The 27,172-nt window shown below is 38.1% G+C and overlaps 4 protein-coding genes across 4 annotated transcripts; 2 read left to right on the forward strand and 2 right to left on the reverse strand.

Moving 5' to 3' along the window:
* zgc:112437 (uncharacterized protein LOC550468 homolog) lies at positions 1–1,153 on the forward strand. The gene has a single exon (XM_038301331.1). The coding sequence runs from the start codon at positions 102–104 to the stop codon at positions 732–734; it is 633 nt and encodes a 210-aa protein (XP_038157259.1). The 5' UTR covers positions 1–101; the 3' UTR covers positions 735–1,153.
* Positions 1,154–1,644: 491 nt separating this feature from the next.
* Positions 1,645–3,836, reverse strand: LOC119794021 (claudin-4-like). Its single transcript, XM_038301353.1, has one exon. It carries the CDS (start codon positions 3,707–3,709, stop codon positions 3,074–3,076), a length of 636 nt encoding a protein of 211 aa, XP_038157281.1. The 5' UTR covers positions 3,710–3,836; the 3' UTR covers positions 1,645–3,073.
* Positions 3,837–8,271: 4,435 nt separating this feature from the next.
* On the reverse strand, positions 8,272–9,382 carry LOC119794024 (claudin-4-like). Its single transcript, XM_038301357.1, has one exon. The coding sequence runs from the start codon at positions 9,251–9,253 to the stop codon at positions 8,609–8,611; it is 645 nt and encodes a 214-aa protein (XP_038157285.1). The 5' UTR covers positions 9,254–9,382; the 3' UTR covers positions 8,272–8,608.
* A 16,444-nt stretch (positions 9,383–25,826) lies between these two features.
* On the forward strand, positions 25,827–26,971 carry cldn3d (claudin 3d). The gene has a single exon (XM_038301358.1). The coding sequence runs from the start codon at positions 26,079–26,081 to the stop codon at positions 26,748–26,750; it is 672 nt and encodes a 223-aa protein (XP_038157286.1). The 5' UTR covers positions 25,827–26,078; the 3' UTR covers positions 26,751–26,971.
* Positions 26,972–27,172: the final 201 nt, after the last annotated feature.

Below are 27,172 nucleotides of genomic sequence, written 5' to 3' on the forward strand. Positions count from 1 at the left end.
GCCCACCCCGACAGCCTCACATAACAGTTCTTCGCAGCAAGCAGAACCTCAGTTGGGAGCCAGGCGAAGAACAGAGACACCAAGTACTAACAGCAACAGAGATGGCATCTTTAGGACTGCAGATTCTTGGGGTTGCTTTGGCCATGCTTGGGTGGCTAGGAAACATCCTGATCTGTGTGTTGCCCCTTTGGAAGGTCTCTGCCTTTATTGGGAACAACATCGTTGTGGCCCAGACCATATGGGAAGGCCTGTGGATGAGCTGCGTGGTGCAGAGCACAGGTCAGATGCAGTGCAAGGTCTACGACTCCCTCCTGGCTCTGCCTCCAGACCTCCAGGCAGCTCGGGCCATGATCGTCATCGCTATCCTCTTCTCTCTGTTTGGCCTTCTGTTGTCTGTGGTTGGCGGCAAATGCACAACCTGCATCGAGGATGAAAGAACCAAAGCCAGGGTGTGCATCTCTGCAGGGATCTTCTTCCTCCTAAGCGGGGCTCTGTGCCTTGTGACTGTGTCTCTGCCAGCCAACAGCATCATCAAAGACTTCTACAGCCCTTTGATTCCAGATGCTCAAAGAAGAGAGCTTGGTGCCTGTTTGTATGTTGGCTGGGGAGCAGCAGGACTGCTGCTGCTCGGCGGGTCTCTCCTGTGCTGTCAGTGCCCAGCAGGAAGGGAGCGCTACAACGGAGGGAAATACTCTGCCCCTAAATCCACAGCACCAGCAAAGGAGTTTGTCTGAGCTGCTGAAGAACAGAAAGAAGCTCTCGCTGAGAAGGAAACAACGGAACCAGTCTCTACTCAAGATGAAATCTGCATTTTGACTAATTTTCTTTGACTAACACAGACTCCTTTTCTGTTGATGAAAGATGGATGGATTAACTCGTGAAATTTTAAGATTTTTCAGCTACTTTCTTAATTCTTCATTGCAATGTCAGATATTTTCTAACTCAATAGACTTTCTTTTTTTTTGAAATACAAGCACTTGTTTTCTATCTAAGCTTTCTGTTTTTTTTTTATAAAATAAACACATTTTTTGTCAAAAATGTCTTCTTCTTTTTTTTAGAAGAAACTACGGTATGTTATCTTTAATTAGCAGGCATCTCCTGTTATGTTTTACAAACAAAAAATAAAACGTGTGCTGCACTAAACTTAAACCTACATAAGACAATTATTTCTTTATCCAGATATATTTACCTAAAAATTAGTTGTGAATGAAATAGGGGCCTATGGGCCATGTGCACAAATGACTAGTTCTCTATTAATGACTAAATTTGTCTTGCACCACAGGTGGGTTATGCAGACACTGGAAAAAAAAAAAAGAATAAACACATATCATGTTGAGTATGAGTGATTATATTTCATCAACCAATGTTTTAGAATTGCTTTGCTCTTCTAAATAAAATTCCAGAGACTTATAGTTGCTTTAATTAAACTTAGCTAAATACAAATACTTTTATGGAAAAATAGCCTGTTTTACTGCAAGGAAAAGACAACAAAAAATCTCCAAAAATACCAAATCACACAAAGGAATTGTAAAGTTTTTCCATTACTTAATATGGTAAATGGGTTATTGTGTTTTAAGTATTCTTTGTTGTTAAGCATGTTACAACAGAAATCATAAATCAGTTTTAGATAGAAATATACTGTAGTTTTAAAGTACATTCAAATTCTATTTTATTTGCAACATCATGAAACATTTTGACAGCAAATGTGATGGTTTTGAATTTAACCTTATAACTCTTATACAGCTAAGGCAGCACATTCCTTTTAAAAGTGACCTTTGAGGAAAAAAAAGCAAAGAAATCATTTTGCCAAACTGTTTTTTTAATCAAGGTAAAATACAAACTAAAGATTAAAACCCGCTGGTGAAACATGACACATCAATAGTTATATAACTGCATTTTCTTCCAGCATTGTGCTAAAAAAAATGAAAAAAGCGATAAACAGTAAGGTTCTTTTTTGGCTGGGCTTTTTAAAAATCTTTTAATTCCTTAATAAATGCATCTATATGTGAAGAATTAAAGATGTTCAAAGCATTGCATTTTCCTAACCAGGCTGAGCAGATGTCCTATCACAGAGCAAGCTGAAAACATTCATGCTTTCAACACATTAAACTGTTCCCTGGCAACATGGGTTCAAGCAAACGCAGCCCTCTGTTGTCTTCCCAGTGACATCCATTTTACTCGAGACAGAAACACTAAATCAGTGTCTCCACACAAGCGCAGTCCATTACAGCATGGCCAACATCTCAGTCGGTTACAGTAAATTCCCAGGCGGCTCCTCAGCTGGATTCCTGTGAGTCTTATCACACAGCAAACAGTGTTCTCACAGAGGAAACGTCAATTTAAACATATGTTGAAGACATTTGGAAGATATTTGAAAATTCTGCAGTGTTCTGCAACTCTTCATACAGTGCTGCTCATTTAATGTCCATTTACAATTGTGTCATTGTGGAGAAATAGTGCAGTTAAAAACAGATCTTAGAACCATTACATATAAGCAATGCCCAACCCAGGCTATTCTGGGCAAGAATTTGATGTTTTCTTTGAAATCTTTAAAATTTTATCACTTGCAAAAATGTAAAATTCCTTTAATGTGCTTCAGGATTTTCTATATGTATGGAAACTAAATCCAACAAAAAAAAAATAGATCATTACAACTTGGAGGTCTTAATTTCGGTTTATTTTTTAAATTAAAAATAATAAAAGTACTTTAAAAAAAAAAAAAAGCAAAAGAGATTTTTTAGTATTTGATCCAATAATCAGAGCAGACAATGGGAAATTTGGTTGATTCAAGTTTCTGGCTGACTGGTTGGTACATCCTTCATAAAGGTTCACACGACTCAGATTCATCATAGCTTTGCTTATTTATCATAAGACAAAATATAAGTAAAATATCATTGGTTAAATAATGGCTTTAAAAGGCTACTCAAAAATCTTGCTAAAATATTTTAATCATCACAATTTAATAAAAAAGACTTCATGACTAAGAAAGAGCTAAGAAATAAAATGAAATGTTTTTTTTTTTAGCTATTACTATTATTTCAAAGTGACTTAAAAATGCCTCTAACCAAAGAGCTTACACATAGTCCATATTTGATGACACGGTCCTTGCAGGGCCGAACTTGGCTGGCGTGTACGGTCTGTTGTCTTTTGGGGGGCAGTTGTTGCAGAGCAGACCTCCTCCTAGAAGCAACAGGCCTGCAGAACCCCACCCAATGTAGAGTGCAGCTCCCAGCTCCCGTCTCTGTGCGGCAATCACCATGGGGTTGTAGAAGTCTCTGATGATTGCATGAGCTGACCAGGAGACGGGTATGAGGATCATCACGGCTGTTATAATGAAGATCACCCCAGAGACGATGCAGGCTTTGGCTTTGGACGCCTCGTCCTCCATGCAGTTGGTGCACTTCCCTCCAACAACGGCCATGAGCATACCAAACACCCCTACGATCACAGAGATGATCACCATAGCCCTGGCAGCCTGCATGTCACTAGGTAGAGCCAGCATGGAGTCGTATACCTTGCACTGCATCTGTCCTGTGCTCTGGACAACGCAGGTCATCCACAGACCCTCCCAGATCACTTGTGCGGTGACGATGTTTGCCCCCACGAAAGCGGTGACCCTCCACATAGGCAGAGCGCAGGTGATGATGGTGCCCAGCCAGCCAATGAAGGACAGCAGGATACCAAGAATCTGAAGCCCCTGAGAAGCCATGATGAAGCCAAATGAGTGAAATAGTAATTTTTTTCTTCTTTGTGGGGTTTTACAGCTCCGTGGTCCCACCTGTTTGGATATGCTTCCTCCACTCTGAACCTTCGAAAGTTTCGGTTGTGTGACAATAAATAGCTCCCGTTGTGGTCGAGACTTCTGGGTGGAGTTTCTGTTCTAATAGACAAAAGGTGGGTGAAAGCTGAACCCTGATATCTTCAGACTCTTACACACAACTCATTGTTATTGAAAGCAAGGCTTCAAGATTAGGAACAATGGCTTAGTTTGCAGCTGTGTTTAACCAAACACACACACATTTAGGTCAGCTTAGGCCTCAAGCAAATGTGAATACTTATGTTACTGCTGTAGATTTAGCTTCAAAACAAGCTTAAAGATGGATTCTTCAACAAAAGGACAAATCCAGATAAGATAAATTAACAATGATATTTTTTTCTTTACTTCAGGGTTGATAACTGCATATTTACAGCCAGGAACATTAAAGATGCATTAAAGGAAACGTCTGAAGTGTTGTTGTTGAGACTAGAGTCTGTAGGACACCAACATTTTATTACCCTATATGAGTTGGTAGAAGAGTGGACTAATCCTGGGAATGATAGGGGCTTGAATCTAGTTGCTTTATCTAATTTAGGCTAAAATTGTGACCATACAAATGCCATATGCTTTGATTTTATTATTTCTTTTAACTCATCCTTTCTCAGTTATAAAAAAACAAAAACAACTGTAAAGGTGTGAGGCCTTAAGTTTTTTTTTTCTGGGTTAACCACTGTGCAATAAGGATGTCTCTTTCAATTCATTTCATTTCACTTTATTTATATAGCGGCAATTCGTAACACATGTCATCTGAAGGCACTTTCCAGTTCACCAGATCATCCAGTCAAATTGATTCAAATTTTTCTAAGGAAAACCAGTTGATTGCATCGACTCATTGACTCTTCTGCAATCCCTCACACTAAGCATGCTTGTAGCGACAGTGGAGAGGAAAATCTTCCTTTTAACAGGAAGAAACCTCCTGCAGAACCAGGCTCAGTGTGAGCGGCCATCTGCCGAGGCCGGCTGGGGTTCAAGGAGACAGAAGCAGAGATAAAAAAAAGGCAACTGTAAAAGGCGGCCCCGTCCAGGAAACACACAGCCAGGCAGACGAGCTCCGAGCCAGCTCCCATGTCATAGGATGAAGAGAGCACATCGAGCCAGTCACAGTTAGTGAAACATGACTATATCTATAAACAAAGGTGTTGATGGCAGCAGGACAGCTGATATGTCTCTTCAGGATGGAGTCACAGCCAAACAGGAGCAGATCAGACTTTAACAAAGTAGACATTAACAGCCTGTGGAGTAATCAGTAAGTTGAACTGAAAGATTGTTGCTTACGGTGGCTGTGCTAGTACTGCAATCATTTCGTTGCCCGTAGTGTTTCATATTTTAGTCTCTGCATTTCTTACTTTCATGGGGGAGCTTATAGATCCCTTCAGGCGAATTGTATTGTCCAGCTGTTGCTGTTTTGTTTGCAGCTCTACAGTCTTTTTATCCTTTTAACTCTAGGCCCCAAACAGTTGGCTAGCTTCCCTTTTGTATCACAAGCATGAAACGGTGCATTCTGCTCCATATCGAGCATCAATATCTATATCAAACATTTCCACAACATGCTAGCATTATTCTATATGGACTCTGATAGAGTTATCTAATGATGTCTGGTAGCACGAGTTTGCTCAGAAAGAAATGAGATTTTCGACTTAGACGCACTTTAATGTGGTTTTGTATACACAGAGTGTATAGAAAAATAAAATTTCGTTTATCCAGCTTTCCAACAGTAAATGAGGAGAAGCTTCGCTGTGAAATGAACATTTTCATCCATAAAGTGCAGCAGTGATCAAAAGTAAACAGGGTGGGAGAAACATGGTGCAAAAACGCATTGATGTCGAAGGTTCAGAGCAGTACAAAAATAAATATATATGGTGCAAAATGCAGTAAAAATATTTGAGTTGAGTTTTATTTTGAAGATTCACTATGTAGTGTAAGAATGATGTTATCAGTATGATTCAGAGTCTCGATTTGCAACATGATTTAGAGTTTTTTCAACAGTTCAAAAGTCTAAAGTCAGTGGGGAAAAAGCTGTTACAGAATCTGCTGATCCTGCATCCAATGCTGCGATGCCTCCTCCCAGAGGGCAGCAGGGACAGCAGTCCATGGCGGGGGTGTGAGGGGTTGCTGATGATGTTACGGGCTCGGGACACACAGCGCTGGGATGAAATGTGATCAGTTCTGTCAATAATGATTCACATAGAATTCAGCAAACACACAATTAATGGCAGAAGGATCAAATCTTCATAAATAGCCGAACAGTAAATAAACTGATATTTAACACTCCATCATTTTCAAATTATTTTCTTGATCAGTAGTTAAAAATGCTGAAAGAGGTGAACTTTTAAAATATAATATGATGAAACAGAAATGCACTGAAATAAATGTGGGTACAAATTAGAGCGTCACAATCTTGCTGTCAGTATCTAAGCACAGCTTTAAAAAAAAGTTTATTCTCTCTCAAGTTAAGGGTAGAAAACTATGATTTTCCTAAAATATTTTTAGAATTTTGTTTTGTTTTGTTGGTTTGGTTGAACCAGTGTGTTAGGAACAAATTGCACTTTGTAAGTGCTTGTGCTTTTTAATGAATAACAATTTCTATTCATCAGCAGACATTATAGCTGGTCATTTCCATGCTTGAACTTCAATGTTCACACTAAGTCTATCAAGATGTGACTAATTTGATGGATTTTCTAGACCAGCGGTCCCCAACCTTTTTTCAGACAATATTTTCAACGACCGGCCTTTAAAGTGTGGGGGGTAAATACGATCAAATAAAATGATACAACTGGCATAAAATTAAATACAAACAGCATAAAAATAAAACTCACAATTATGTTGAATTAGTGGGAGCCCTGAGCTTGTTTCTCCGAAACAAACCGGTCCCATCTAGGCGTAATCGGAGACAATGACACACGAATTGTGCTCCTGATGTCCAGTCTTCCCAGTCTAGCTCTGTTTTGGTCGCTGTAACCGCAGAAAATCCCGCCTCACAAAGATAGGATGTTATAGATAGGATGCGTCTTGACCTGAATTAACCTGTGTCAAGAGGCACAGATGCTGATGTAATTGGGAGATAATACCCCAATGTCTTATATTTTTCAAAATAAAACATCACTCAGACTCTGATCGTCGATAAATCATAAATATATATTTTTTTCTGTGCGGCCCGGTACCAAATGACCGACGGACCGGTAACGGTCCGCGGCCCGGTGGTTGGGGACCGCTGTTCTAGACTAAAGTCTGATTGATCTTAAGCTTAACAATTGTAAACTTTAATCTGGCATTTTAAGATTTATTTCATATTTTCCTGTATCTGTTATTAAAGCACTTCTGTTTCAGTGTCTATAAAAGGTACTAATTGGAAGAACCTGGAAGATATTAAAGGTTAAAAGTAACCTTTAAAAACTGATTTAAATTACATGTGGCCCCTGACTTAAACTCATGTGAATGTTTTTTAGTTGCTTTGCCTGATATCAAACTGAGGAGGGAGTAAAATACGCGGGCAACGGCACAGACGCATCAAACAATTGCAGCTTATCACCCAAATTAAATAATCAAAATAACCAGAGGAGACAAAACAAAAAACATTTAACATATGAAGGTTTTCTTTGCTGTACAGCCAATAAATCATGTTTAAATTTATTATTTTACAATAGTTATTATGGTTACAAATAGTTTTGTAAATTTGTATAATTTTGTATATTTTTATTAGATATTATCTTGCTCATTACCTATTTGAAAGAATGTCTTGGTTGAAGAAAGAAAAATCTGTTAAATATGAATGAATTACGTTCTTAACTTCTAAAAGAAATGTAATAATCTGGGTTAATAATAACTTGAAAGATGGATCAAAAAGATTGCAACACCTTCTACCTTGGTTTAATAATCTGAAGGGGTTAGGTTTAACAAAGCCCTCTTTTCATGGTGTTGGTAAAGGAAATGTTCACACTCCTGACATGGCTTAGACGATTGAAATCATTGTGTGATAAAAGCTTACCTGTAATATTTTCAAAGAAACCTTTTATTCACAAAAAAACACCCTATATTGTTTGTTTTGTGTAGGGAAACACAATGAACTTAAGATAAATAAAGATAAGGCGTGAATATTTCTGCTAATAACTTGAAAAATTGCCCTTCAGATGTTGACTGTCTCAGTTCCCCTGCTCGGAGGCTGAACATTTAAACAAAGGCGGTCAGCACTCATCTTACTTGATTTTCCAGCCACACCTAAACCTGATCAACAGGAAAGACAAACAAAGGGCGTCTTTACACTGCTGGGCGGCTATTTCTTTTCAGATGGGCTTTTGTTTTGATTGAAACCTTTGTCAATCATTAAATATGTAAATATTAGGATAAATTTCAAAATATCTACTGTTAGAAAGCTTATAAAATATTTAAATTACATCATTCATGAACTCCAGTGAAAGATTGTTTTTTGAGAAAATGTTGTGACATCACACACTGACTCAGAGGTGTAAACAAAAGCATTTTTATTTACAAAACAACTACCACACAAAAAAAAACAACACTTGGCTGATGAGTAATTTTCCACATACAAATAACCAAAACAGAGCTTTCAAAAATAGTTACAGTCAGAAAGAGACGTAGTGATGTAAATATAAAGCTAGAGAAATGCATACTAAGGTCCACACATCATTTAACACCATAAATACAAGTAATGAACACGTCAAAGGAAATTTGTTCTTTGGGTGTGGTTCTTATCAGGATGAAGCGTTCTATCATTTTCACTCCCGACCCAGCAGCACCAGTTCATTAGTCCCAGTAAAATTCTCCAGAGCTGCTTTAAACATAGTCTTTTCCGGAAACAGGAGCCGAGGCATCAGATCTGGCGGCTGCGTACCTTGCAGAGTAGCCATCTTTATCATTGCGGGGGCAGTTACTACAGAGCATCCCCCCACCAATCAGCATCAATGCAGATGCACCCCAGCCGATGTAGAGTGCGGCCCCCAGCTCTTTCTTCTGCGACTGGTTCAGTATAGGGCTGTAAAAGTTTTGTATGATGGTGTGGGCCGTCCAACAGACAGGGATGAGACAGAGAACCCCGGCTATGATGAAGATGACTCCGGAAGCGATGCCCACCTTGATCTTTTTGGACTCTTCCTTCACACAGTTGGTACACTTCCCCCCGGCTACTGAAAGCAGGATGGCCAAGATGCCCACGATGATGGAGACTATAGTGAGGGCCCGGGCCGCCTGGAGGTCAGCGCTGAGGGCCAGCATTGAGTCGTAGACTTTACACTGCATCTGGCCCGTGCTCTGGACCACACAGTTCATCCAGATCCCTTCCCAGGTGATCTGCGACGTCACAATGTTGCTGCCGATAAAAGCCGAGACTTTCCACATGGGAAGGGCGCACACGATGATGGCACCAATCCAGCCGATGATCCCCAGAGCAGAGCCCAGGATCTGAAACCCAGTAGAAACCATTATGGTTGAATCTTTTCTTTCCTTGTGCTTTTGAAGTTCTCTCTTTTTCTCTTCTGGACGTAGGCCGTTTGACTCCTTGAGCTCCTTTGGCGTCAGATGAGCTTGCTGAATGGGTCAGGATTCAGAGGAGAGCAGGTAAATAAGCCATGAGGGGGAGGAGCTGTGGAGAAATACAGCACACCCTCATCAGTCCCTGAGAGGCAGATCCTCCCCTACCCCTCTGAACAATACTACAACTTGTTCACCATCTCTCATTTTAAACTATTGAGCTTAGTGGAAAACATCCCTCCAAAAAAACTAACCTTCTAATGATGATTAATCTCAAAGCTCTAAAATTCAAAATAAAACAATAGATTTTATTATTTATCGATCATCTTTCTTCCAGCAGTCACACCTGAAAATCAAGGTGGGTGGAGCCACATCCTCCGGCGCCGCTGACTCAATGTGTTTGAAATGACAACATGTGTGCCGGATGTAATGACCAAATATGGCTGCATATTTTTTCACTTACTACTCATTCAATTCCAATGAAGGATGTTTTGTACCATGATGTCACTCATGCTAAATCTACGCTTTCTGTTTGAATGTGTAGAAAAATCTTATTCACTTCCTCTAGTAAACCCAAATTGATGTTTTAATTTGTGACGCTTGTTTAAGGTCACTTTATCAGAGGTGAAATTAGTGGCACCCTCGCTTGTTCTTATAAACAAAAGACTCTCTTAATTTAATCTAGTAATTTATATCCTTCTGTTTCTCAGGTTGTTACAAAATATAGTTTAAATTTTTCTTTCTAATCCTGTCTATGGCCAAAGGTGTATAAAATAATTCTGTTTCGATGAACTTTTCTCTAAGAACTTGTTGCTTTCAGAAGATCAGTCAACTCTTATGTATTACTGTAATAGGACGCCACCTGTGTAACAAATCCTGTTTAAAAATTTTGCTTCTAAATATTCTACTGTGAATTGTAAGTGGTTTTATAACAAAGTAGAAGTAGATTTGAAATGACAGCAACTAAGTGAAACTTCTGCAGAGTCTATCAGCACATATGTAAAAACTGCATGATCATAGATAAGCTATAGAGAGCTACATGAAGTTTCTGCATTCTATCCATACAGCAGGAAGTGCAATGCAAAACACTGGGTGCAGGGGAGTAAAGCAAACTCCTGCTGAACTCTTCAGCTATGGAGGCATGTTCCCAATGTGTACTTGTCTCTATTGTGCCAAGTTTGGTGGGGAGAGGGTGATGTTGTGGGGTTGTTTATCAGGAGGTGGGCGTGGCCTCTTAAGTGGAAGAAACTCTTAAGTTTCAGCATGCCCAGAGATTTTGGACCATTCCATGTTGTCAGCTTTGTGGGAACGGTTAAGGCACCCCCCTTTTCCTCTGTGCAACAGTGCATGAAGTAAGGTTCAGAATGACAAGGAGGAGAACTACCGGTAGTGTTGCCCAAGTGCATTTCTTTTTAAACAACCGTTGAGGCAGCACTGTAAAAACGACAACTCAAAATTGTTCACCTTACTAAGATTTTTGCATTCACTGACAATAAAATTGCCAGTTGGAACTTGAACTGTCTTTTGTGAGCCAGTTGAACTCACTTTCATAAGTTTCTGATGAAAAGTTAATCTTATTCTATAAATTAAGTTGAGTTTACTTAGAAGTTGTAGTTGACACCCAGTCCGAGCAAGGTCAACTTATCTGCACATGCTCATTTCAAATTTGTCATGGCAACCGGCTGCTACAGGGTTTCCATGGATTTTCCCAGGAGCTCCCTTCTAAAGTTTGGTTCAGCCATTTGGTCACTCTGCTGGCGGTAACTTTCCCTGAGGACTCGTCCAAGAGAAAACTAAGGCACTGGTTTCCTGTTATCTCTGGCAATATTGCATTATTTGTAAGGTTTTAACAGGAGTTGGAAAGTAAAAGACTATATGCTAAAACCTGATTTGCTTTAAGCATAAGATTACTTGTGTACATTGTGGAATTGTAAACCTGTTTTTGCCAAAGTGGTTCAAATAAACATGCAAAATTTAACTGGTTTACTGTCAGGGCTGTGGCGCAGTGGGTAGCACTGCTGCCCTGCAGCAAGAAGGTTCTGGGTTTGATTCCTGGCCCGGGGGTCTTTCTGCATGGAGTTTGCATGTTCTCCCTGAGCATGTGTGGGTTCTCTCTGGGTACTCCGGCTTCCTCCCACAGTCCAAAAACATGACGGTTAGGTTGATTTGCTTCTCTAAATTGTCCTTAGGTGTGAGTGTTTGCATGAATGGTTGTTAGTCCTGTGTGTACCCTGCCCCACTTGGGACAAGTGTGTAAGAAAATGGATGGATGGTTTACTGTCAGTGGATGATTTAATGGGAGGGATTCAAACTCAAAAATGTAAGTTATTACAGGGGATGGTAATCTGAATTTAAAATAACTTTTTACAGATAATCTGAACTTAAAATAATAAGTTTTTACAGACTTGAAAGTTACTTGAATTAAAAAAACTTAGTTGGCAGAACTTGAAAAACTTAGCTGACACAACTTAATAAGTTGATGCCTTCAACTCAAAAATTCTGTGAGCCGGTTACCTTGAAATTTTGAGTTGAACTAACTTTTTCGTTTTTACAGTGTGTGTTGTTTTGTTTTAAGTCAAGGGTATAATCCAGGTAAAAAACTGCTTGCCAAAACTCAGTGACCTTCAAACCTGCTGGTGAAGATTCCCAATTCTCAGTCATTTTGGAATGACCTTCAAATCAAAACCAGACATTTTGTCTTAGCTGAACATAAACAAAGTGCATTATTTGAATAATGCATGATCAATGCATGTATTTTCTAATTTATGTGGAAAAAAAAAGGGCTTTTCTTAAATAACATCAACACTTTTGGCTAATCAAACTCATTATTAAAAGTTTTTTTATAAACTTTTAGCAGAAAACAACAGTATAAAGGCCAAAAATAACCGTTCCATTTCGGGATTAAACTTGTTTTATGGACAGAATCCTACTTTTTGGCTTTCAAATGGGAAAAAAAACTTTAATTTGACAATTCCTTGAATTTAACTACATTTAACTACAATTGTTAGCAACTGTAATCTTATACGCTTTATTGAATATCAGCATTTTCTAAATGATCAATAAGAAAACTGCTTGCACATTTTGCTAACATGCAGAGTAGAAAGTATTAAGTACATCCATCCATTTTCTCCCGCTTAGTCCTTGTCAGGTTTGCGGTGGGGCTGGTGCTTATCTCCAGCAGTCTATTGATGAAAGCAGGGTGAACCCTGGACAGGTTGCCAGTCTGTTGCAGGGAAACACAAAGACACACAACCATGCACACTCACACTTATTCCAAAGGACAATTTAGAGAAGCCAGAGTACCCAGAGGGAACCCACATGTGTACAAGGAGAACATGCAAACTCCATGCAAAAAGACCCCAGGCCAGGAATCAAACCCAAAAATCTTTGTCCTGCAAGGCAACAGTGCTAACCACTGCAACACAGTGCAGCCTAGTATGAAGTACTGAAAGTTTAATATCCTCACTGTTTCATAAATATGGTGGAAAGTGCTACTTATCTGTAAGATTAATGAGCACCAGGAATTGAGCAGATACATTTTCCTTCATCTGATCTTTACCCAACAGTTTTAAAAACAGTTATAAAAACAAACAGAATGTTTATCTTGGAAAGTAGATTTCAGATCCTCTAAACTGAATATCCAATGCAACCTTCTAAATACTCCAACAACTGCATGGATGATTGATGGTATGTTGTTTTGTTTTATTCATGAATTCATTAGATAAAAAGCTTTCTCATAAGTGAGAATGTAGAAAATAACCTTACTGCTTTAGTTTACTGCCATGCAGCTCAGTGGATGTAGGCTGCTATACGGCATGCATCTACACTAAACTAAAGCTATGAGCCTACAGAAATAGAAAATGTAGTTTAGGGAGAAGGGAAAAATCTTTTTAATATTTCCAAGAAATGAACAAAATAATGAAAAAATGAAAGTAGGAAAAAAGATGAGGTCAAAAGGTCAAAGAGGGACTGGATGTTTTTTGCGGATCAAACTGAAGGCTGATTGTGTAAGACGGATGTATGGGCCAAAAAGAATGTTTTGTTCTCAAAGGATCGCTGGAAAATAGCCTGAACTGCGTGTTAAATTGCTTTGAATGGTAACTACCATCAAATAGCAGCCTGTTTAACGGGGGATTTGATGTGTCTTTTGAACGCTGAACTGAGAATGGAACTCTGTTTGGCTCCTCTATGTGCTTTTCTCCACTTTGACCAAAAGGAGGCACTGTCTTCTACTTTAATAGCATTTCTATCATCTCTGTATGTTTGTTCTGCTTGTCAGATATGACTGCAAAGTATGACTGAATATAATCCATGTTAAAGTATAAGCCCTGGCTCCGAAGAAAACAGTCACATTAGCTCTTTTAAACTTCAGTGAAAATTTGCTTCCAGGCAGTTTTTGCAAATTTCTTTTAAACATAATTTAGAAGATACTTCATAACAAAAATAGAAATTGAAATTTGAAATTTTATCATCCCACAAGTTGAAGCTTATATCTGCTTAGTTCATGATAAATCTCACTCCCTTTCTAAAACTACTGTAGCTTTAATTAATTAATTGAACAATCAACCACTGACCTAAAAAATGATGTCAGAGGAAATCCCCATTTTTTGAATAATTTTCACACACAAAAAAAAATAATAATAAATAATTAAAAGCTATAGTATTAAATTGTGTTTTATAAAAATGATGAAGCTCAAAGCAGGTGTGGGGAAATCAGCTGAAACGTTTTATAGTTTTTTGCTTTGTTTGATTAATGGGAGGAACATGTTTACGAGCCGCGGTAAGAACAAGACCAACTATTCTTAGCTCCTCGTTACAACATTTAAAGAGCTTGTTAACCTCGTTAGGACCTGGTAGGCTTTTTACTGGTGCGATGCACTTGTTTTCTGTAATCTATAATCAGGGTTTCGACTGACAGCAGAACAGTCAGAGGTTTTATTTAAAGCAACACTAAGGGTAGGGAATGGAGATAGAAACATTTAGTTTGAAAACCTGTGTTACTTAAATGCTAAAGCTTGCTTAAAATGCAATAGTCTACATTAAAACATTCTAAACAGAAACTTATTTTGCCATTTTTGACAAAAAAATTAGGCCTGGGTTTTTAAAAAACAACACCAAACATTACATGCTAAGTCCCGCCCTGCTTTTGTCTCTTCCAAGCAAATCTTTTTGCATGTCTGCAGCAACCAATAACATGATAAGGACCAATAATGCAATAAATTGGCCATGTTAAAAGTAATAAAATCATTGCGGTAATAACTTCACTTATTTTTTTATGGACTGTAATTCCTTTTATCCACCGAGGTTCTTTTTTTTTTTTTTTTTGTTCGGTGTTTATTTTTAACCACCACAAGCCTGCATATTACTCCATATTAGAGGAAAATAAATGTCCTGCTTGCTAAGCTGATACCAGATGTGGAGAAAAAAAACGCTCAGACTTTCTTATCATTTCTTGTCATTTAGAATGTTTTTAGAGCATAAACAGTAGTGTATAGGATTTCCTGAAAGCGCGCACATGCGCGTTCACGCCGCTACGGAAGCCGGCAGACCAGACCAGCGCATTCAGCTCGGCAAAGAACTCATGCTCTTCCTCAACACTGAAGTCCTCAGACATTTTTCTTTCGTTGTTTCTTTCTTTGCACAGGTAAACAGCACATTTCTTCTTCTACGCTTGCATTATTGGCAGAGCAGACGCTGAATGCGCACTTTCATCTGGTTTGGTGTGCCGGCTTCCGTAGCGTCGTGAACGCGCATGTGCGCGCTTTCAGGAAATCCTATACACTACTGTTTATGCTCTAAAAACATTCTAAATGACTTTGTTTCGAGTAAATTATGGACGCTACCCACTCAGGACACTTGGAATACATTGGACGAGCAGTATGGAAGAATATTGACACGTTTTTTGTGGACTTTTATGGACCTTTCTGTCTCGGGCACCATAGACCTCCATTATTTGAATGTCAGCAGACAGCAAGAAGCCTCCCAGATCTCCAGATGCATTTGAGACATCAAAAAAGTACTCCAGAGTGTTGTTCAGCATGGGGGTGAGTAGAAAATGAAGGCTAATCATGTTTTGGGTGTACTATTCCTTTAACAATCCAACCTCTCTGATGGGCTTTCAAATACAAGCAGCATATTAGATGTTTCATTAAGGATAAAGGACTCTGCTGTACAGATCAGTGTGAGAATGGAAGAAGGTTTTCATGTGCTACATACAGATTTTCTTTTAAGCAGCCTTACATCATGACTTATTAAAGGCAAGGTTTGAGATTAAATTTTTTATATCCTCATCTCTCCCATGTGCAGTTTTCTATACTTAACAAAAGGGCAGCATCTTCACTGGCTGCTGCCTCAGGCACCTGTGCTCCATTGTATGTTGTTTTACTGATGGGGTGTTCTGGAACTATTTAAAGGCACAGCGCAGACTTTGTGACCTAAAGATTTGACAAATATGAGTTCTTTTAAATGATTCCTCAGGCCAATCTCTATCAATGCTTCGAGCGGAGTTCCCCTCTTGAAATGCCGACTATGTAAGTTAGCAACAGTGGTTGGCCAGGTCATGTGACCTGGAAGAACGTTTTCGCTTTAGGGCCACATGCTCTTATAGTATAATCATTGAGCTAAGGCTTTTGCTGTAGGATTTTTCTGCCTACTTGACATTTGGTCATGGCTGAGGCAGAAAGTTACAGGTCTAGTGTCCCTTGTGGCCAAAAGTTGCACAGTGTGGCTTTAATTTCCTTCGGGCTTAAACAGTAGTTTTGAATATAGTTAAGTTCGTTTCGCATTTCCAAACATTCTGCTTTAACTCATTTTAACTTACAGAGAAAAATTGAAGAAGCACTTTTATAGGTGGGCGAATGAGACAAAGCAGATATTATAGTTCTGCTTTTACTGCACAGATTACACTACCATCCATTAACTTGAATAGGTTTTCTGAAAATGTAATTTTATACATGAGTTTTGTGGGGGAATATGTAACCAAAACAAACTATGGCTTACTTCTGGTTTTAGGGAGCTGAATTGGATCAAACAAAAGGCTCACAGCCGAGGAAACTGGGTCTAATCTAAGTAGACAAGAACAACTACATCCGCAGGCCAAAAAAAACTGCCTCTTAGGTAGGAATCAAACTAGAGTATGGAATGCTTTGAAAACCTGAGTACCCACAGGAGCCCTCAACTAAGATAAAAGGTTACAGTGAGTGAGAAGATCCCAAGTACTTGATATAAACACCACAAACTGCTACTCTGAGGAAGACCCCTTAGCCCCATGTAGCTCCTCAGGTGCAGAGAGTTTCTCCCTGAGATGGGTTAAAGGCACATTGATAATTTCCTTGTAAGGTTTTCTTTTGTACAATAGCTAATAAAGTTAATTATTCTCATAAGCATAACAACTTCCACCACACATTTGAAAAAAAGCCATTTACACTTCCTACAAACTTGATCACATTTCACTCTAACACAAAAGCACAAAATATCCCCCGGATGGATACGCCTCTATCAAGTCTCTGGAGCTGTGAGATTCATACACCTGAATCTGATGTGATTGCAAAATATTACAAATTAATTGATAAACATCTATCCAATAAAATAATACTTTTAGCCAATACTGTTGCATCTGTTTGCGAAAACTAATAAAAACCGTTTATGTTTCAACTTAGTTAAAAATTTCGTCTAAAATTTAAACCAACCTTTTAACATATGATATGTGCTCACTCTATTCTAATATGTCTGCAGTATTTTCATCACACAAACTAATAGCAGGTGGCATACTTGTCAAATTCGTTGAACACTCTCTTATGTTTTGCAAGAAGTTGTTAAAAAAGTCAGTTTTTCTTAAAATTACAAGCAGATGAATAAATATGATTTAACTGTAATTTGAACCAAAAACTGATTTTATTAACAATTCTTGCAAAATTTGTGAAAATGCAAAGGACCTTAATATTAGTTTGATTGTCTCTTGTGGACTATATTTACTTTCATTTGAAAGGAATGTGTAGCCTACATCTAATGACTTGAATTTTTTTACAGGATTTCAGTGTTTTCATAAGCATACATCTAGATAACTCATTGGAACATAATTTAACTTAAAACGTGCTTTTAACTGGCATGCTTGCATTCTTTAAATGCAAATTACTTTAATACTGATCTTGCATTCAGTACTTTTTATTTACGAATGGGATATAGTATTACAGCACAACACATCTAACCTATTCTTTCTTTTCTGCCTTTATTTGCCTTCTCTGATAAGCACATCTTTCCAGTTCCTCTAATACCTCCACAGTCAACTGATGAGTTTCCAGTCCCCTTTTAGGATATACTTCGGTTACTATGATCACTGTGTTGCCATCAATTACATGTTTAATCACTGATTTTTTTCACTGGTATTTCCCAGAAACATAAGCTGTTCATTTACCCATATACACGTCTTTGTTTTCCTTTTTATTATAGATTTTTCGTTTCCGTTCATATAAGCTTCGTGGAATATTGGGAGGAGTTAAGTCCCTGAGAGTTGTTGAGACAAAGAAGTAAACAAGGAAATGGATAATCCTTGTGCAAACTGAAACTCATTTATATGTTGTCACTGATAAAACCACGCAGCGAAACCTACCATAGTACATTTAGTTTCAGTATAAAAGTATGGAGGCAGGACCAAATCTGATATCATTAAAAATAAAAGCAGCTTAAAAGAAAATGAAAATATAACAAAATATACATATATAACAATGCAGATAAAAGCTCGTATTTACATCTTCAGAAGGCAGACTTTTTTATGGCAAGATATGCTGACTGAAAAGATACATTTTAATCTTCTAGATCTAAGCCATAAAGCAAAAAAAGAATAAAATAGGAAAATATATTATTTCTATTTAAAAGGAGAAGTCCTCTCAAATCAAAAATTGAGAGGATCCCGTTATTTTAGGATGCCAACCGTTCCTTCAAATATATGTCAGAAATACTTCACATTCAATAATTTTAAAACATATTTTCTGTTATCCCATCCCATTCTAGATACAAACCATTTTTTTCCTAGCAAATAGATTTCCATTGCCGGTTTTTAATGTAGTCTTAATAAAACCTTTCCTTAAGAAACCTTCTCTCCATTTAAATGATTTGACCAATTATTAAAACTTTAGTGTTATCTTTGCTCAGCACTACCACTTTAAATTCCTATTTAACAGGTTTTAAGAACTTTGTTTTTTCATCTCCAGAATATTGCAGAAAAATAAAAATATCCAGTCCAGGAGTGGCGCTCAAAAACTATTCCATGTGTTTGTTACTGTAAGGCTGTACTATTATAATTCATTACTATCAGGAAATATTTAAAAGCCTTCACCTGATACTGAAGCTGAAGCCAGAGTTTCTGATAAGAACTAAAAGTAAAGATATCTGTAAAGATTTTCAGTCATCCAGGTCATAATCAAGCCGGCTTGACATGAAGTAGGCTTGAAAAGTAGACGAGTTCAGTCTGGGAAACTGGTCGTCAAGATTTCTAGAAGATGTTTCGCCTCTCATTCAAAAGGCTTCTTCAGTTCTAACTAGAGGTGGGGAGCACTGAGACTAATATACTGTAGGTGTAACAAAGAAGAAGGGGAAAAAACAAAACAAAGTCTCCCATAGTGGCGAACTTATACATGGAAGAAGTGGAAAGCAGAGCTCCACACTCATACATGGGGGGGAAAAAAAACCCAGTCACTGGTTCAGACGCGTGAATGAAACATGGGTCAAAATAAAGACCAAGGATATCAACACGTTCACAGACAACATCAAAACAGTGGACAGAAAACATCAAGTTCACTCGGGAAGGTATTAAAGATGACAGCCTTGCCTTCCTGGAGCTCAACATAGACGTCTACAGGCAACCACCACACACACCGACCAGTACCTCCATTTTGACTCACTGGAACACAAACTACGCACCATCAGAACCCTCCAGACACAAGCAGAAACCATTCCCACCATCAACAGATGGAAGATGAGAGAACAGGGACATTTCAGGATAGCCATGAAGAACTGTTGTTAACCCAAATGGGCTTTTCTTAAAAAAAACAACAAGAAGAGGTCTGCTGAGAGGGAAGAAAAGAGCAGAAGGAGCACCATCATTCCATATGTGGCTGAAAAACTCAGTAAGATTTTCAACCAGCATCGGATACCTGTGCACTTCAAAACCGGGAACACCCTGAGACAAAAACTGGTTCACCCCAAAGACAAGACACCCAGAAACAAGACCGACATGTTTCACGCTGTTCAGTGTAGTGAACAGTGTGCAGACCTGTAAATTTGAAAGACCAAGCAACCGCTTTATAGGCACATAGCTCAACACATGAGGGCCAAAGTTGTAGAGGAATTTCTAGAATTTCTGAAAGCAGAATGGGAGGCAGATCTTTTAGTTATCAGGCTCCTATCCGGTGGAACCAACTGGCTCAGGTTATCCTGAGCTATCTCTATAGGTATAGGCTTAGACTTCTGGAGGACAAAGGGACCCATATTTCATCATTCTGCTTCATTCTATCTCTATTCTCCCACTCTGCAGAATCTGTTAGTTCAATCTCTAACGTTCTGCTCTCTCTACTTTTTCTCATAGTAGCTTCATCTGGTCTGTTCCTGTTTGGCTGTGACTCCATCCTGGAGAGAAACATCTGCTGTGCTGCCATCAACACCTTTGTTTATAGATGTTCGGAGTTTGTCTGCCTGGCTGCGTGTTTCCTGGACAGGGCCGCCTTTTACAGTTGCCTTTTGTATCTCTGCCTATTCCTAGTAAAAGGGAGTTTTTCCTCTCCACTGTCGCTTCAGGAATGCTTTGTGTGTGTGATTGCATTTGAGTCAATGAGTTACTACGATCACCTGGTTTTCCTTAGATAAAAAACTTTGAATCAGTTTGACTGTATGATCTGGTGAACTGTAAAGTGCCTTGAGATGACGTGTTCTGAATTGGCGTTATATATATAAACTGAAATGAATCGAGTCAGCCGTTCACCTACCTATAAAATCTAAAGGACACACATTTGAAGACAACAACAGCCATATTCTGGCCAAAGAAGAAAGATGGTTTGAGTGAGAGGTTAACACCTCACCCGCCCTCACCTGACTCTCACTTCAATGACGCATTGACTGAAACCACTCAAACGGCGGAGTTAACGACCCATCAGAACCTCTTAACAACCATTAACATGCCCCATGTTTCCTCCTTGGCCCTTCTTGTGGGGGGCATCAGAGCCAAATTTTGTTCCCCTTAATTCTTTGTTAGACCTATAGTAGATCAGTCTCAGTGCTCCCCACCACTAGGTAAAACTGAAGAAGCCTCTTGGATGAGAGGTGAAGTGTCTTCGAGAAAACTTCAAGTCCAGTTGCCTAAACTGGACTTTTTTAACCAGTTTTTGAACATTTATGGCTAGGATGTACATACCTTGTTTCTTTGTGCTTCAGGGTCAGGTACTTTAACAATGTATGAAACAAAATCTGCTTAAAAAAAGTCTAAAATAAAGCCCATTGTCATTATTATTACCTTCTTTGGGCCAGGAATAAGTCTTGTACTCAATGGTTTTCTTCCAAAGACTTCTAAGAAATATGATGTTGAAATATTCTGGGAGCTTTAGATAAATAAGAAATGTATATTGGACCTTGAGTCTGTAATAATAAATCAATCAATTTACAGCAGCTGCATTTTCCTCCACAGACGGGTTTATCGTTGGATTGCCAACTTGAACTTCTGGCCAGAGAAAAAACACATAATAACTAGTCAGCATTTCAAAGCAGAATGTTTTCAAGATGACTTGGACACCAGATACAGCACTGGGACTTGATCAACAGCCGATACTGTGACATCACAAACCAGTAGGTGGCAGTAGTGTTCTTTTATAAACATGGATGTCTCCAGTGAAGCAAATTCAAATGAAATTACTCTTAATTAAAAACACCTTTCATTTATTGAACAGTATGTAATAATTTCATATTTAAACTACTTTCAGAATTTTGAATTTTGAATATTACTGGACTTTTCCTTTAACTAAATAGATCACATGATTATCCGGGGAGGTACGTTGATGTCAACGCTTCATGTTTTTCCCCCCTTACAAAGTTCATTGCTTTATTTCATGAGCAACAAGAAACTGTCAAGTAAAATGAGAAAATTGTCTTAGCAAACCACTCAGATATAAATTCTATAAATGTACAGCTCATTCTTGGTATGGTTAAAATGCAAGAAGGAATGACGTCACTGGTTTATATGAGCAAATAAAGGATCAGGAAGGGAGCTCTTACTGTGTGTAATCATTACTCATAGACAAGTTGTTTTTTTCTTTTCGTTCTTACCTTATTTAAAGAAAACCGTCCAAAAATATATTTCTAGACAATTTCCTATTTGCGAAAATTAAGAAATAGCATGAAAAGATTGGGTCAAGGTCAAGAAAAATAATGATTGTGCAGAATCTATGCATGAACACATTATCCATGTAAGACCAAGGCATTGATAGCATTTTCTCTAGGTCCAAAATGGTGGTTCCAAGAGAGAATTCATATTCCTATTCTAATCGGATCCTAACAGATCCTTATCTGTTACATTAAAATTATCTTTTGATTTAAAAGATACTTTAAATATAACAAGGTGTGTGTTAAAAATACTTTTCATGTAATATTCTTATTCTTAATGTCTTGTTTTTATTATGTACAAGGGCGTAAACATCATATTTACCAGAAATAAAGGCTTGAAAAAACTTTTTTTTATATATATATTTTAAATATTTTTTGCTTATTCAGTTAAGTAATAAAATAATACATTGGAATTTATAAAATGGTATTAAAAGTGTGCAACTGACTTGGTAAAATATAAGAATAGGAGTGTCAAGGCAGGTTATTTATATAGCACATTTCAATAGCAAGAAAATTTAAAGTGCTTTACGTAGAAAACAGAAAAAGACAATAGGAAAGGTAGATTGCATAAAGTGTCTGAATATGGTAATTAAATAATATATGAACTCAATAAAATAAATGAAAAAGAGAATAAAAATAAATAAGATAAAAATAAGATAATTTTTAAAAATAATGATAAAATAATTAATAGGAAAATTTATAGATTCTGACCCTTGGTGTTTAGAGTAAACCTCAGAGGTCTGGATGGTTGATAGAATGACAACAGGTCTGTAATGTATTTTAGTACAGTAAGAGAAGTATTTTAAATTATATTATCTGAGATACAAGGAGACAATAAAAGGATTCAAGTGAAGTGCTCCACTGTCATAGTTTTAGTGAGGACGCAGGCAGCAGCGTCATGGATCAACTGCAGCTTTCTGGACGACTATTTAAACAGACACCTTTGCAATCAGTTCTACCAAATATGAATGCATTGATTATTTTTCAAAGATCCTGTTGAGACATTAGTTCATTAATGCTGGAGATGTTCTTAAGGTGATAGAGGAGCAACTTTTTTTTACTGTCTTTATGAAGGTTCAGATTCGAGTCCATCCCTACACCCAGATTCTGAGCCTGATTAGTGGTTTCCAGCTGTATTGACTGAATGAGTGAGACAATCTAAGAAAACTTTGGATGCAATCTGAAGTAAGAATATCTGATCAACTCAGAGCCTTATACAGTATGATAAATTATATTTATATAAGTAAAGATAAACCCATGAAAAGGCAGAATTATCCTATCCATCATATAGTATATACTTCTCTTACTTAGCGACCATCTCTAACAATAAGGAAATCATACACCCATATTCTTTTATGTTTCTAAGACGTTGTTGACTGTTTCAACATGTCTGGCTGTTAGAGGACTTTAGGACCCTGTTGGCATTAACACAGCCACGTCTTTATCTTTTACACGTGTGCTGTTAGCACGCTTAATATGTTCGCCCTACACAGCTGCGATAAAAAAAAAGCTGAGCAAGAGACAAGACAGAATAAAAGCATTCAGTTGGAATAATTGTTAATGTAAGAAGAAGAGCAAAATATTTTTTGCTTTGCAAACCATTTAGTATAGAATATATTTTCCAACATGCTTAAACATGGAGAAATAACAGAAGGTAAAAATCGATGAGTCATACTTTTTGCTTCTGTCCTTGTTCTTACCTAGTTTGACCTACTTTCATTTCATTTACAGGACCTCGGGAATGATAACAGGATAACCTCTGTAAGGTCCATTAACCTTTAGAGAACTTTGTTTTATTGTTGCTTGCATTAAAACTACCATAAGTAAAGTTTAGAGACAGATGGATGGATGGATGGATGGATGGATGGATGGATGGATGGATGGATGGATGGATGGATGGATGGATGGATGGATGGATGGGAACATTTTAAAATTTTTATCTATAAAGACTAAAGTCGATTGTCCAATACAGTTCATATTGTCAGTACAGTTTTTTTAATAGGCACTAACTATGTTGTTTAAAGTAGACTATTCTGTAGGCTTATGGGTCACTGAAACATTTTAGAAATAAAGCGGTGCTGTGAAACGTGAATGAGTCCAAGTGTTGTAACAAATATTAGGTCTTTGGCTGATAAGTAACCCCTATTAGAAGATAGCTGGCACTCCTGCTGTTTGACCTGCACTTATAGGAATGTAGAAATTAATATGTTTATTATTAACCTGCCGCCAAGATCCAGTACAGACTGAATTATCATGATACTTGTTGTTTCCCTGACACAACCACTATGTTAAGTCTCATTCAGGTCATGACACAAAATGCATAAAGATTTCTAGACTATCGTTACATTTATATAAAACTGCTAACTAAAATCAAGTAGCATGGCATTATCCTTTTTATTTGAGATAGAAAAGCATTTTTTTGTCTGCTGCTAAAACAGGATTCAGTCTATCATTTCAGCTGCAATATTTTCTAAACAACCCATTGGCAAAAGTATAGGATAAATATCTGCTAGATTGTTTTAAACATGCTTATATTGCATAATATACTTTTCTCTCATTTACCTCATCTCAAGTAAGAGAATGTACATGCTTGGAAACATGTATCCCCCCTGCCATTTGTTGGTAGAACTATGCAGACTCCCCTTATATGCTTATGATGTGTGAAATCACCCAGTCTCATAAAAGTACAGGCCTTTGTAATTGTTTTTTTAATTTCAGGTAAAGAGACAAACCCTCCGTTGCAGGATGTTTCAGTAATAAACATGGAAGAAATAATTCGAACAGGTCTGATATATAACAGTATGGAGATTGTTAAATGTTAATGTCTGCTCTGTAATGTACCAGGTGCATCCTCACCTCTGCATCTTGATATCAGAATTATGCCTCAAGGGGAACTTTGAAATAAATTATGATACTGCCATAAAACCTGTGCTGCTAAAGTATATATGCTGTACATATACTATTTACCCAACTGTATTCAACAGTAACATATATAGCGATTAATTTATTCTTTCTGAGGATCTCTTTGTCACAAATAGGATTCTAGGAGAGTTTTATCAACAGCCTGCATGAAGCAGACTAGGGGGAGGAGGGATGGAAAAGAGCAGGTAAGGTTATGGAAGAAGGGGTTACAATGCAGAATTAATCAAGTATTAAAATAGCAAGATTGTTTTTTTGTTTTTGTTTTACCAAATCCAGTGAGTGGGAGACCATCTAAGCGTATTTTGTCCTGGGTGCAGGTGAGGCATGTAGAAAATGTAAAGTAGAATGGTTAAGCACATGGTTATGAAAGGTTTGTTTGGGGTCTAAATAGTTAACCCTTTAACCTTTCTGGCTGTGTCTGTAAACACACAAACACAGCAAGAAAATGGAGGCAAATGGTCCTTTGTAGAAGTGAAAAGAGGCTATGAATTGCTAAAAGAGGTCTATAAGTCTATGAGATACTTTCATGAGAAAAAAATATAAACCCAACCTTGTGTTTTTATTGTATTTTTCATGGTGTGTAACTTTATAAAAAGATTTGTTAAAGATATTTTCCTTTTCACTGCTAAAGAGGGTAGAAGTTGTTCTCAGAGATCACAGTAAACACCTATAAAATGCATTTTCAGACATTTGTAGTTTGCCATTAACTACCATTGCACTGTGTGAAAGTGTGACCCAGTACAAGTTTTACCCATGAATAACTGTAACATATTGACAAAGCAATAAAGTTGTTATATTCAGCCAACAAACTCAGAATTAAAATTGAAACATACAACAGAAAGCAAAAAAACGTGTATTAATATTTACCCTTTTTCATCTCACAACACTAAAATTGCTCTGAGCAAACTGACACTAGAACCTCAAAGACACACGTCTTTATGAAGCTGTTTGTGCATCCAAAAAGGCTGCTTATAGTCCCTCATCAGCCACATGAATAGCTCTACTCTGGCAACTTATTAAACTACAGGCAGCAATAAAACAGGCACACCTGCAGCTACCATGGAGCAAAGGTTAAACCACAGAAACACTCATCTGGAAAAAAAAGGCTGAAAAACAGCATCAACACACCCAGGTGATAAAGGAGGCCAAGGACAAGAAGGTCTCTGATTGGCTTGATTTGAACCGTGAAGCCATCTCCTACTGTAGGAGGGTTAGTTCCAGCTCATAATAAAATAGGTTTATCCACCATTTATGAGCCACAGTTCAACGGGAAACGTCTGAAGCAACACATTCGAAAGACACTATAGTGGAAACTTTTCTCAATCCGGCAGCTGAACTTAATTTTTAAGGAGAAATCATACCGACTGGAAAAGGAAACAAGTACGATAAGCTTGGAACAAAAAAAGCAGATACCGCTTACTCTTTGAGGAAGACTAGAAGGGAAGGGACGTCTACCTCTGGAGCAGGAAAGGACATAAAAAGACAAAGAATGGGGTCATTTGGACTTGAGCTGGCTGGCATTAGTCTGTCAGTGGTGGGCTGGCTGCTGAGCCTGGTGAGTTGCTTTCTGCCCATGTGGAGGGTCTCAGCCTTCATTGGCGCCAACATCGTCACCGCTCAGGTGTACTGGGAAGGTCTGTGGATGAGCTGTGTATTCCAAAGCACGGGCCAGATGCAGTGCAAGGTCTATGACTCCATGCTGGCTCTACCGCAAGACCTCCAGGCAGCTCGGGCCCTCACCGTTATCACCATCGTCATAGGAGTGGTGGCTCTTCTCATATCCTTGGTGGGAGCCAAGTGTACCAACTGCATCGAGGAGGAGGTGGTTAAAGCCAGGGTGATGGTGTCCTCAGGAGCGGCGTTCATCACGGCAGCCGTGGCAGAGATCGTGCCCGTTTCCTGGTCTGCGCACACCATTATCATGGAGTTCTACAATCCAGTTATCCCCTCCGGGCAGAAGATGGAGATCGGAGCAGCGCTGTACCTGGGATGGGCTGCCGCAGCACTACTTTTAATCGGGGGGGCCATTCTTTGCTGCAGTTGCCCCCCACAGGAGGAGAAACAGCTGAGGTACAACATAGCACCTCAGAGTCGTATGGCATACTCTGCCGCTCCCAGGTCAACGACTCAAAGCTCCTACAATAGAAGAGACTATGTCTGAGAGAGACGAGCCAAAAAAAAAATAAATCTGTTGTTTAGATTGAGTTTTGACATTCAGTCGTTATTTATACATGTTCAGATAATTCATTTGTTTAACCATAAACAACAGTTAAACAATTGTGTTTTGTAGATTACTAGAAATAACAATAGGCATATATGTTTTTATACATTTGAAAGGATTGAAAACCTTCCACATAATGCTGTTTACATATGTTCACTAAAGAAAGCAAAGAAAGCATCCTGTTATAAGAGGTTGCAGAATTACATTTTTGTTAAAGAGACACAGTAAAACCCATCTGTGCCCATAACCTGAGGTTCTCTTGGAAATGTGCATATCGATGTGTAGAGGTTATTGCACTGTCAGAGCAGATTGTAGCTGGAATAAATATTGTATTTTATCATTTTCTGGATGGATTTGAAAAC

The sequence above is a fragment of the Cyprinodon tularosa genome, unplaced genomic scaffold (assembly GCF_016077235.1).
Source record: "Cyprinodon tularosa strain WSP-4 unplaced genomic scaffold, ASM1607723v1 ctg466, whole genome shotgun sequence".
Taxonomy (NCBI): Eukaryota; Metazoa; Chordata; class Actinopteri; order Cyprinodontiformes; family Cyprinodontidae; genus Cyprinodon; species Cyprinodon tularosa.

What these genes read in the sequence shown, in the direction of transcription:
- zgc:112437 (XM_038301331.1), top strand. Translation starts at nt 102, where the DNA reads ATGGCATCTTTAGGACTGCAGATTCTTGGGGTTGCTTTGGCCATGCTT.
- LOC119794021 (XM_038301353.1), bottom strand. Translation starts at nt 3,709, where the DNA reads ATGGCTTCTCAGGGGCTTCAGATTCTTGGTATCCTGCTGTCCTTCATT.
- LOC119794024 (XM_038301357.1), bottom strand. Translation starts at nt 9,253, where the DNA reads ATGGTTTCTACTGGGTTTCAGATCCTGGGCTCTGCTCTGGGGATCATC.
- cldn3d (XM_038301358.1), top strand. Translation starts at nt 26,079, where the DNA reads ATGGGGTCATTTGGACTTGAGCTGGCTGGCATTAGTCTGTCAGTGGTG.